Source organism: Emys orbicularis, chromosome 1 (assembly GCF_028017835.1).
Source record: "Emys orbicularis isolate rEmyOrb1 chromosome 1, rEmyOrb1.hap1, whole genome shotgun sequence".
NCBI lineage: Eukaryota > Metazoa > Chordata > Testudines > Emydidae > Emys > Emys orbicularis.
This window is the reverse complement of record NC_088683.1, coordinates 335693119-335705825: the sequence shown is the minus strand read 5'-3', so window position 1 is coordinate 335705825 and position 12707 is coordinate 335693119. Positions and strand designations below refer to the sequence as shown.

The following is a 12707-nucleotide window of genomic DNA, read 5'->3' as shown; positions in this document are numbered from 1 at the left end:
ACACTGCTACCAAAGATCTCCAATCAGAAGTGCAGGGACACACATAAACCTACAGTGGAGCACCCATAGGGACACTACTTGAAGAAGGCGTGATTATTATGGCTGCTCCAGGCTGTGGTACACCAAGCTTCTTAGGTACTCAGTAGCATGCCAAGTGTCCCACAACTCATAGGCAACTGCTGAAGTTGTTTCAGCTGGTAGGCGCTGAAGGTGCTTGCCCTGGTCAAGCCCAATAATCATGCAGACACAGTAAAAGGCTGTTTTACTAGGGTTGGCGGGAAACAGAAAGGTGGCAAATACCACCAGTTACATTTCAAAGCAAAGTAAAACATAGGGAAATTATCCAATATAGGGTTTAGGCTTCTCAAGCCTACTGCCTGGGGTGCCTTCTGCACTCCAGGCCTTTAGAATCATAGAAGATTAGGGTTGGAAGAGACCTCAGGAGGTCATCTAGTCCAACCCCCTGCTCAAAGCAGGACCAACCCCAACTAAAATCATCCCGACCAGGGCTTTGCAAAGCAGGGCCTTAAAATCCAATAAGGCTGAAGATTCCACCACCTCCCCAGGTAACCCATTCCACTGCTCCATCACCCTCCTAGTGAAAAACCCAGACCTCCCTTTATTAAAGATAAATAGGTAAAATTTCAAATTTGAACAGAGAAGGGCTACTAGGATGATAAGAGGAATGGAGAACCTCCCTCACAAGACATAACTTAAAGAGCTTGGCTTGTTTAGCATAACCAAACGAAGGCTGAGGGGAGATATGACTGCTCTCTATAAATACATCAGAGGGATAAACTCCAGGGAGTGAGCAGAGTTCTTTAAGTTAAAGGCTAATGTTAGCACAAGAACAAATGGATATAAACTGGCCAGCAACAAGTTTAGGCTTGAAAGTATATGAAGGTTTCTAATCACCAGAGGAGTGAAGTTCTGGAACAGACTTCTGAGGGAACAGTGGGTGGGAGGGGAGAAAACATAACTTGGTTCAAGACTGAGCTTGATAAATTTGTGGAGGGGATGGTAATGATGGGGTTGCCTACAATGGGTATAGGCAAATATCTCCAATAGTGGGTGATGGGAAACTATATGAGAAGGGCTCCGAGTTACTACAGAGAATTCTTTCCTATGTGATCTGGCTGGAGAGTTTCGCTCACATACTTGGTATCTAACTGATCGCCATATTTGGGGTTAGGAAGGAATTTCCCCCCCATATCAGATTGGCAGACACCCTGGGTTTTGTGGCCATCCTCTGCAGTGTAGGGTACAGGTCACTTGCTAGTTTGAACTAGAATAAATGGTGGATTCTCTGTACCTTGAAGTCCTTAAATCAAGAATTGAGACCTTCAGTAACTCAGCCAGTGGGTTATGGGCCTAATGCAGGAGTGTAGATGAGGTTCTGTGGCCTGTGATATGCCGGTCAGACTAGATGCTCATGATGGTCCCTTCTGGACTTAAAGGCTATGAATTAGTGGGGGATCCTGAGCAGAGAACCCCGGATAGGACAATGCCCACTGCTCTTCAGAGGAGTCGAAGGAGCCCGTGGAGGCTGACCAGAAGAGTGCTGCCTGGAGATGTGAGGCAATGAATGATCAGAAACAGGACCACAGTTGCAGAGCGACCCCATGTTGAGCATCCTCCTCCTTGTCTGGTGGATGGCCACCTCCCCCTGCTATTGTTCAGGCCAGGAGTGTGACTTGTATGGGTAACCTACAGGGTCACAGGTCAGTGGGTTGATGGGAATAGCAGTTTTCTGCTTAGCCAATTCATCACAAGTGCAAGTTATAGGTTGATTTTCATTTTGCCAGCTTGTATGTGTTAATGAGCAGCTGAAATGGCCCTATGTAAAAAGTATCAGAGGGGTAGGCGTATTAGTCTGTATCCACAAAAACAATGACTCCGGTGGCACCTTAAAGACTAACAGATTTATTTGGGCATAAGCTTTCGTGGGTAAAAAACACTTCCTCAGATGCATGGAGTGAAAATTACAGATACAGGCATAAATATATATTGGCACATGAAGAGTGCCAATAAATTCATGTGCCAATATATATTTATGCCTGTATCTGTAATTTTCACTCCATGCAGCTGAAGAAGTGGTTTTTTTTACCCATGAAACCTTAGGCCCAAATAAATCTGTTAGTCTTTAAGGTGCCACCGGACTCCTCATTGTTCCTATGTAAAAAGAAAACAACGTGTTTCAAAAGTTGAAAGCAAACTATTGTGTGCCTGAAACATTAGCAAACATATGCCAAAATAATTCACACATCCAGGTTAACCTCCTTATACTTAGTCACTGCTCTCTGGGCTGCATTCTCAACATCTATAGTTTGACAGGCAAAGGGAAGAACAGCAGTTTTAATCCTTGATAAAAGCTTCTGTTACATGCAGTGTTAACATGTCTGTCAGACAAATATACCTACGTCTGCGGATAAAATAAAAGGTGTACTTCCCACTGGAAGGAGCCCAGTACAATAGGATAGTGATAGCACAACACAGGAACTAATCTTCAGTTGTGCCTTGAATTAGCTTTATGTGGAAAGATTTACGGAGGACTATTTCAATTAATAAACTTGATGACTTAGTCCGGGTTTTCAGGTCCAAAGATTTTAGATATGTGCTAGATGCATATCTGAATAAAGCTAATTTGTTTACCTTTTTGTGTATGGGCTTTAATTTGAACCCAGGGGTCCTCATTTAGATTTAATAACAAGCAGTCCTTCACATAAACCTACATGTTTTATCTTGATTTAATAACCATAAGTTTAACTGGTATTCAGATATAGTTTAATTGAGTAAAGTACAGTATTTGGCTTACGTGTATTTTAATGAATATTGAAATTACGACTTCTGAACTATTGCTAGCATATGTTTCCTGAGGGAATGTGAATCCGTGTTTGACCTTTTGAAAGAAATTAGTGGCAGAATCTGAGTCTTGGTGGTTATAAGTAAAGGTTACCATGAATGTCATCTGTATATTACAATCAAATGGCTTAGATTAGTTCTCTTTGGTATCAGGGACACTCAGAGAGCTACTCCGTATTTTAGGGAATACTCTCAGTGTTCCATAGAGTGTGTTCCATATTTTAGACATGACTTTAGAGAATCTGCTTTCCCAGGATTTAGCATGAGAACCACTTTCTAAAAGCTGAGAAGCACTGTAAGAGGTTTTTTGAAAGCCTTTCTTAGCTGAAAATATTAATAACTACTGGAAGTTCGGTGCCTAAATACCTTTGTGGAGCTGGGCCCAGGAGACTAATGTCAATACTAATGTTGCCAAGCGGTTTCCATTAGGTTAGTGGATCAGGCACCTACCATGCAGGTAGGAGGAAAAAAGTCATCCTTTCAAAAGGTTTAGTCCCTGGATATCCTCATAACCACCCCATGTTCACCCCCACCCCCATCACTGTTCCTTGAATTTGGGTAACATTGGGTGTGCTATGGGAGGGCTTTAGAACTTTGAACTCCTGAAAAATCTGACAACAGCAGACTAGATGACCTACGACCTGATCTTGCCCCATTGAAGCCAATGACAAAACACCTATTGATCTCAGTGGGAGCAAAATCTAGCCCATGTCAGAGCTTTCTCTATTTCTAATTTCTATGGTTCAGTTCAAACTCTGTTCCTTCTCCTATGCATCATGTCCTCGACTGTTTCTCAATATTGAAACACAATGTGAAGAGCAGTAACAAAGAACCAGTAAATACTCAAAGCCTGGATATCAACCAAAATTCTGTATTTGACATATTTTTCAGAGGAAAATGGGCACATTTGCCATGAAAACATGGCAGCTGGATTATACCTGGCACAACCAGCCATCCCAAATTCATAGTTTGTAAAAGGTATATCCTTCAAGGATTGGCTGCTTGATGTTCTGAATTGCTAATATTTGCTCTGTGACTTCTCTATTAGCAGACATGCAGCTTTGTGAATATAGTTTTTCCAATTTTTTTTAAGGTGCTGACACCAGTGATGTGTGTTACATACCAGTGCTTCACCTTTGCAGGAAGAATACTGTTTCTTTGTACATAAGATAACTTTCATTTTGCCAAGACATCCCATTTCACAGACCAATTATTTTTAAGAATTCAGTTCTTTGTATAATAATCTTGAAACCCAAATTCTTTCAACTGAACAGTAAAGGCTTCTTTGGCTTAGAATTAGGAATACCTAGTACAATAGGCTTTTGCTGTGTAATTAGTTCAATTATATCTGCACTGCAGTAACTTTATTTGAGCACTATGTCTATAAATAAGGTGTTTTCCTAAAACTTCATTTCCAACAGCAAATCTGCCAGCTACAAGTGAATTTCAGAAAAACTCTGAATTTCTCTGGTTCCCAAAGTTAATTTGTCTTCAAAGTCTAAATGTTCCTTTTCTACTATTTATGGCCAAATACACTGGTCTACAATTTTTGAGAAGTCGTCTGCTTCAGAGATAAAATGTGCTATTTATTATGTATTTTGATGTGCTGAATTCAAATATGACAATTAAAACAACTGATTGGCTACTGTTTCTAAGATATTTAAGTTTTTACATTTTATGTCTATGTATATTGTGTAGATAGTAGAGTTTTAATCATAAATTGTAAACCTAGGTCTTTTCATGTGTTTATGGTTGCTTTACATGATAATATTTCACCTGTCCTGTTTATGTAACACTTTAAAAATCAGCAAAAGGGTTATATAAATAAAATTTATTATGAAACAAAAGGCAAAAAACTATTATGTACATAGTTCAGTCCTATTCAGTGTCTACTCGGCGCTTCTTGGCTTGTCTCTTGTATTCATTAAATGGAGCATCTCTTGTCACTGTCCAGCAATAGTCTGCAAGCATTGATGGGCTCCATTTGCCCTGATAGCGTTTCTCCATTGTTGCAATGTCCTGGTGAAATCGCTCTCTGTGCTTGTCACTCACTGCTCCGCAGTTCGGTGGAAAAAAATCTAGATGAGAGTGCAAAAAATGTATCTTTAGTGACATGTTGCAACCGAGGCTTTTGTATGCCTTGAGGAGGTTTTCCACCAACAACCTGTAGTTGTCTGCCTTGTTGTTTCCGAGAAAATTTATTGCCACTAACTGGAAGGCTTTCCATGCCGTCTTTTCCTTGCCACGCAGTGCATGGTCAAATGCATCATCTCGAAGAAGTTCACGAATCTGAGGACCAACAAAGACACCTTCCTTTATCTTAGCTTCACTTAACCTTGGAAATTTTCCACGGAGGTACTTGAAAGCTACTTGTGTTTTGTCAATGGCCTTGACAAAGTTCTTCATCAGAACCAGCTTGACGTGTAAGGGTGGTAACAAAATCTTCCTTGATTCAACAAGCGGTGGATGCTGAACACTTTTCCTCCCAGGCTCCAATAACTGTCGGAGTGGCCAATCTTTCTTGATGTAGTGGGAATCTCTTGCACGACTATCCCATTCGCAGAGAAAACAGCAGTACTTTGTGTATCCAGTCTGCAGACCAAGCAAGAGAGCAACAACCTTCAAATCGCCAAAAAGCTGCCACTGATGTTGGTCATAGTTTATGCACCTCAAAAGTTGTTTCATGTTGTCATAGGTTTCCTTCATATGGACTGCATGACCAACTGGAATTGATGGCAAAACATTGCCATTCTGCAGTAAAACAGCTTTAAGACTCGTCTTCGATGAATCAATGAACAGTCTCCACTCATCTGGATCGTGAACGATGTTGAGGGCTGCCATCACACCATCGATGTTGTTGCAGGCTACAAGATCACCTTCCATGAAGAAGAATGGGACAAGATCCTTTTGACGGTCACAGAACAGGGAAACCCTAACATCACCTGCCAGGAGATTCCACTGCTGTAGTCTGGAGCCCAACAGCTCTGCCTTACTCTTGGGTAGTTCCAAATCCCTGACAAGGTCATTCAGTTCACCTTGTGTTATGAGGTGTGGTTCAGAGGAGGAGGATGGGAGAAAATGTGGGTCCTGTGACATTGATGGTTCAGGACCAGAAGTTTCATCCTCTTCCTCTTCCTCGTCTGACTCAAGTGAGAATGATTCTGGTGCATCAGGAACCAGCAGTCCTTCTCCGTGGGGTACTGGGCGTATAGCTGATGGAATGTTTGGATAATGCACAGTCCACTTTTTCTTCTTTGACACACCTTTCCCAACTGGAGGCACCATGCAGAAGTAACAATTGCTAGTATGATCTGTTGGCTCTCTCCAAATCATTGGCACTGCAAAAGGCATAGATTTCCTTTTCCTGTTCAACCACTGGCGAAGATTTCTTGCACAAGTGTTGCAACATATGTGTGGGGCCCACCTCTTGTCCTGATCTCCAATTTTGCAGCCAAAATAAAGGTGATAGGCTTTCTTAACCATAGTGGTTATACTGCGCTTTTGTGATGCAAAAGTCACTTCACCACAAACATAGCAGAAGTTATCTGCACTGTTCACACAAGTACAAGGCATCTCTGCTCACTTTGGCTAAACAGAAATGTGTCCCTTTGCAAAATCAAACACTGACAAATAAGAGAGCACGACACTGTATGATTGCTAGAGCTGATATAGGGCAATTTGTTCAGCAGAGTGATGTAAGCTTCGTTATGATTGCATCATCCATGACTTCTAGGAATAACATGATGTAATTCATATCATGTATGATGCAATACCAGCTTCAGATTGCATCATTCATTGTTTTGCCTAAAAAGCAAGTACTGTCCAAACCCAGTCATAGATTTATTCATAGATCCAGTCAAAGATGTATTTTAGTCATTTCTGGTTTAAATTGAGATCCCTTCCCTTTATAACTAACTCACTTATCCTCCGACATTCCCAAGTCAAGGGTCATATATACTGACCCAATAGCATATCTTGAAAACTAGAGCCAATCAACAATTTTAAGCATCATTTTCGTTCTCAGTGACCCAGAATTAGTAAAGTTTGACTACATTTATTTCAGAAGCATTTTGGCTGTAGAGCAGTGATATTAGCTGTTTTGGAATTTCCATTTGCCAGAGAAGTCTTTGCAAGAAAATACAGGCTCTAATTTTCATTTTAAACACTTAAGGCAGATTCTGAAGGAATGTCAATAACCAGATAAATTATAAATGTTCTGAATCCTAGCATATTTGATCAGGATTGTCAATAAACAAAGTTATATTTCCTAGACTAAGAGACCACAATACTAATTTCTGCATTTTCATTAACTGCTGCATTGAAGTCCCTAAGAGAATACTCACAAATTGGACATCTGTTGAGTTAGCATTGCAGCACTATAACTGAGGACGTGTGCATTCCCTAAGAGAGCAAGAAAAATATTAAGGGCATTTGTATGATGCTATTTTATCATAGGATTTTGAATGTATATTAAGTCAACTGAAAGAATACTGCGTGTTCTTTCTAAATGAAGCTAGATGCAGCATTTTTCAAAAAAATGGTTAGTTTTCAAAAAGGACATCAGTCACAAAATGAACATAGATATTGTACATTGTGTCAGCTGAATAGAAATATAACTGCTTGGCCTGGTGTAGAATATTTATAAAAGCATTGTTACATACATAAGTACAAGGACAATCTGATAAAGTTAGACAGTGTATCCATTATGTAACAATGTACGGTCAGAGTTTCATGCCATCCTTGTACACTGTGCAGCTGTTGTTCAGTTTCAGACAAGCTGAGGGACACTATGCATTCGTGAAGGGCAAATATTCTCCCTAAATCCAATTAACATTACTTTAGTTCACTGTAGACCAGGAATAACCCCCCTTTTAGGAAACGGTTCTAGTTTTGGATGGTTGTGTTGAAAAAGAGGAAGCATGATTCCTTTCTTGAACGAGGATGCCTGAAAATAAGGGTTTAATTCTGCAACCCTTGCTCGAATGGGTAGTTCTGTCTCATGCACTTTGTTCCAGTGAAGTCAATGGAGATGCTTAAGTGAATAAGGGCTACTTGTGTGAGCAAGGGCTGCAGGATTGGATTGTAGAATTGTGAACAGTATCTTTATAAGGTAATGCTATAGTTACAAGATGCAGAATTAATTTGGCAAAATCCTGATGCCCTTACTCAACGTTTGCCCTCAAACACTGGAGTTTGCCTGAGTAAGGGCTTAGTACAAACCAAATAAAGGCCTCAGAGCTTTGCCCACAGTGCATCTGGTATACAGTATCTACTAAGACTGGGGGTTCATGTAGCAATTTTCAGTAACTGAACATTGTCAGATTGGTTGTTTGACATTGAACTAAACACAGATGGGCAGCTTACGAACATTTGTGTCCAGTGGGAGTGGGTTGCCAAGTGTCCGGTTGGAAGTGCAGTGGGGCTAAGGCATGCTTCCTGCCTGCCCTGGCTCTGCGTGGCTCCTGGAAGCAGATGGCATGTCCAGCTCTAAGGTGCAGGGGTGGCCACAGGGGCTCCACTCACTGCCCCCACCCTGAGCACCAGCTCCACAGCTCCCATTGGTTGGGAACTGCGGCCAATGGGAGCTGCAGGCGCGGCACCTGTGGACGCGGGCAGTGCGAGGAGTCTCCTGGTACCTCCACCTAGGAGCCAGACATGGCGGCCGCTTCCAAGAGCCGCCTGAGGTAAGCGCTGCTGGGAGCTTGCACCCTGAATGCCCTCCTGCACCCAACCCCTGCCCCAGGTCAGAACTCCTCCTGGACCCAAACTCCCTCCCAGAGCCCACACCCCTCACCCCCTCGCACACTCCAACCCCCTGCCTCAGCCCTGTGCCCCCTCCCGCACCCTAACTCCCTCACAGAGCCTGCACCCCGCACACCCTCCTGCACCCCAACCCCTTGGTCAAGCCCTGAGCCTCCTCCTGGACCCTGAACCCCTCATTTCTGGCCCCACCCTGGAGTCTGCACCACCAGCTGGAACCCTCACCCCCTCCCGCACCCTAACTCCCTCTCAGAGCCCACAATCCTCATCTCTGACCACACCCCAACCTCCTGACCCAGCCCTGAGCCCCCTCCCACACCCAAACTCCCTTCCAGAGCCCACACCCCAACCCCCTGCCTCAGCCTGGAGCCCCCTTCCGCACCCGGAACCCCTCATTTCTGGCCCACACCCTGGAGCCCACACCCCCAGCTAAAGCCCTCACCCCCTCCTGTACCCCAACCCCCTTACCCAGCCCGGTGAAAGTGAGTGAGGTTGGGGGAGAGCAAGGATGGAGGGAGGAGGGATGGAGTGAGTAGGGGCGGGGCCTCAGAAGGGGCGGTTGGTTTTGTGCGATTAGAAAGTGGGCAACTCTAAATGGGGGAGCGGGGAGCAAAGGTTTAACGAGCTTTCCCTCTTTGCCGTCCCCAGGCACAAATCAGGCACAGCTATGGCCTCCAGAGCATGCTCACTTCTAGGACCCCCGGGGGCTCCAGTCAACCCAAAGAGGGTCAGGGAACTATTTGGGAGACAGTGGGCCCATGGCTCTGCTGGCCCGCCGCAGTGAGGAGAATGTGCTGGATCATTCCAACAGAGCATGTCACACCTTCCCTCGTGGCCCAAGGACCCCTGAAGCTCCTCATGGGAACCACTCCTAAAGGCACTATTTGAGATCACACCATCCTCTCTGGCCCAAACAGTCAAAAATATCTTGTGTTAGTGACCTCAAGTTAATCTGTGCACCTTCTAATGATGCTCCCAAAAATCACTCAGAATTGCTTCTTTCAAAAGCAGTATTTATTTTTCATCAAGAAAAAAAAAGAAATATTATATATTGAATGCGGTAGAAAAGCCTTTCTATAAAAGCTGCATTTAACTGATAACAATATATATATAAATTGCACTTGAGAAAGTACGTTCTATCCTAGAAGATTACACAAAACAAAAAAGTAGTGAGTTGCTTGAAATTATGGCTCTATTTACGGTTCCTTTGAAAATTATATTTCTATTTTGGGTTTCAAATTCCTTGAACCAAAAAAATAAAAAAAATTCTAGCTGTTTTCTTTTTTGAAGAGAGGTGATTCTTAAGTTAAAAATAATACATAAACAATGGAGAAGCTATTACAAATGTAGAAGCTATTACAAAGTACAACGAAAGAAAAAATAAAGGAGAGAGAAACATGCTTCTTTGCATTTTCTGGCAATAAATAAAAAGCTAGGGTGTTTCTGCTGTTTGACTCTATCATGGGTTATTGCAGCTTGGACCATGGTTTATTAGAAGCCTTGTTTTGTTCAGTCACGTTACGCATTATTCTCCTCACCGCTTCAACACAAAGCACAAATTTGAATCCTATTTATTCTGCATTGGCCTGTGGCATGGAAACCATCATCTTCATAGCAAAGGATGACAACTGGTAGCCATTTGATCACTGGTTCCCAATCAGTGCTAAGTGTAATAGGAGGGGTTTTTTTTCCACTTAAGCCCCAGTTCAGCAAAGTACTTAAACAAATGCCTAACTTTAAACTAGTAAGTTGTCCCACTGACATCTCACACAAGATTCCTTCTTACTCAAATGAAAAGCTACTGTGCTGAGCCCTGGCGTACCATTATTGCCTGCATCTAATTGAATTCTGCAGTCTCTGGTTGGCACAGCTGAGAACTTAGTCAGATAAACTGGCAGAGCTGCCCCAAAGGGTTGGGAATCAATAAGACAAAGCAAAAAGTAACATGAAACCATGTGCTCATAAAACAAATCCACAAACCGAAGACCAGGCCTGTTCCTGCCACAGGTCAGTCGGGAATGCCCAGTAAGGAGAGTGGTTGTACTTGTGTCAAACGCAAATTTTTCCAAAATAAGTAAGATTGGCCACTCTTGTTATTAAGCTAGAGACAGAAAAAGAATGAAATTCCCTTTGAACAACCCTGAAAAAAACTAACATATCTGGCAATCTTTGGTCTCAATGCTGTTCTTTAAAGTGAATTGCTTTGAAAAATGATGAATCACTTCCCATTTCAGTCTTCAAGCTCCTTTTAAAATAGACTTTTCGGAGCTAGAGAGGAAAAATTAATATCAATATATTTTTAAAATATCCAATTCAGAGCATGAGGGCATTTTTTTTTAACTATAGCTCTGATTTTATTACTAAAACCCAATAATTTTAAAAGTTCTCAATATTATGTGATTGCATGTGCCAATTTCAGCTAATGTAGGAAATACTATTGTAAGACTACTTCTCTCTTTTTGACAGACAGGAACACAGAGGCAACACACATAAAACAGAACAAATGCAGCTTTAGTATATTATTAAATAGCGATCCATGGCCAATAAATGTTCCACCCCATTTTCTCTATTACATTCACAATCAAAAGTTCAGTTGTCTTCCAGATTTATACCTAGCATACATTTACACTGGACAACTTTCAGAGCAATATCTCAGAGTATTTAAAGCTAGTTTGGACAGCATTTCCCCCCCTTTTTTAGTCAGAGCCCGTTCATATTTTAATAGACATTGGAAGCTATGCTGTAGCTTTTAAGGTGCTTATTTTATCAAGAGGTGAATAATTCTTTTTGCAAAAATTAATGAATGCTGACAATTTTTCAAAAGACAGGTGTGGCGTAATGAATTAATATGCCTCAGCAAAATGCAGTCCAAGAGATATTCAGTGCCAAGAGTTTGATCATGGCAATATATACTACTAAAGTCAAACAACTAAGATTACTGTATATACTGGCAAGGTTATAGTATTCCTTATTTTAAAAAATACAAACAAAACAACAGTGATATTTGATCTGTTCTCTAAAAGCTAGAACACTGAAGTTTTGTTTCCAACTTGAATATACATGCAAGAAGAGTGGGTATTTTCATCAACCAAGATGTTCTGGTTTGACTGTCTACCTAGAAACACAGTGAAGATGAAAATGTCCAAGGGCCTGATCCCGAGAAATTATACACAACTTTTACTAGGTGGCAGGACTTCAATGGGAAATGGGGGCACTCAGGTTCATATTCTTGAAGCACCAGTTGATTTCAGTGTGTTGCTTGAATACAGACTGGACAATTTGACTTCACACTAGATTTATTTCATGTTTTCTATTTGCCGTGTGTGTGTTTCAGAGGAGCAAGGGGATGTTCCACCTAGGAGCTGGATTAAACTGGATTAACCGTTATGTATGAATATTGGATTGAATTCAGTCCTCATTTACATTCATGTAACCCTACTGACTTCCATGGAGTTGAGCAGGTATAAATGAGGGCAGAATTTGGATGTGGATGTGCCAGATTGAGAGAGAGACAGGTATATAAGGTTAGCTCAAATATCTCAGTGGAACTTTCCACTGCCAGCAAGGGGATTTAGCTACACAGCTTTGATTACATTTCAGTGGGAACTGTGTGGTTAAGTCCCATAGTCAACTTTGAAAATCTCAACCGTCCCAATATATTGCTAAACTTAATTCTATATTCTTGACTGCTAATAAACAAATCTATGATATAACTTTTTAGCTGCCGTGGCACTAATCAATATAGCTATGCTGAAACACAGCATTCATTTTTGCTCATCGCAATGCAGGCTACTAGCAAAGTTTGCTTATCAGTGGAAGAATGTTCTCTGACGGCTCCTGCTTAAAATAAAAGGTCCTTTGAGCTGCAAATAGTGTACTTTGTTCTGTTTTTATCGGGGTGGTCTTGAACTGCAGACACAATCACAGCGCTCATGATGCTCTAGTTGAATATCCACTAGGGCCATGTTGTTCTTGGTTCTGCCCTTCCTCCTGGGATGGCCTGACTCAGGGATGAATTTCAGCACCTGGAAAGACAAAAGTTGTCAGACTGCTTCCAGTGACTTTAGAATGAGCGAATCTATTCC

The 12707-nt window shown here is 41.8% G+C and overlaps 1 protein-coding gene across 1 annotated transcript in view; it reads right to left on the bottom strand.

Moving 5' to 3' along the window:
• Nucleotides 1-12512: 12512 nt before the first annotated feature.
• The window catches only part of PDGFD (platelet derived growth factor D), a 158655-nt gene continuing 158460 nt past the window's right edge, over nucleotides 12513-12707 (bottom strand). Inside the window, exon 7 of the mRNA XM_065423566.1 lies at nucleotides 12513-12647. Within this exon, the coding sequence (XP_065279638.1) occupies nucleotides 12513-12647 (135 nt within the window). The remainder of the gene's footprint in view (nucleotides 12648-12707) is intronic.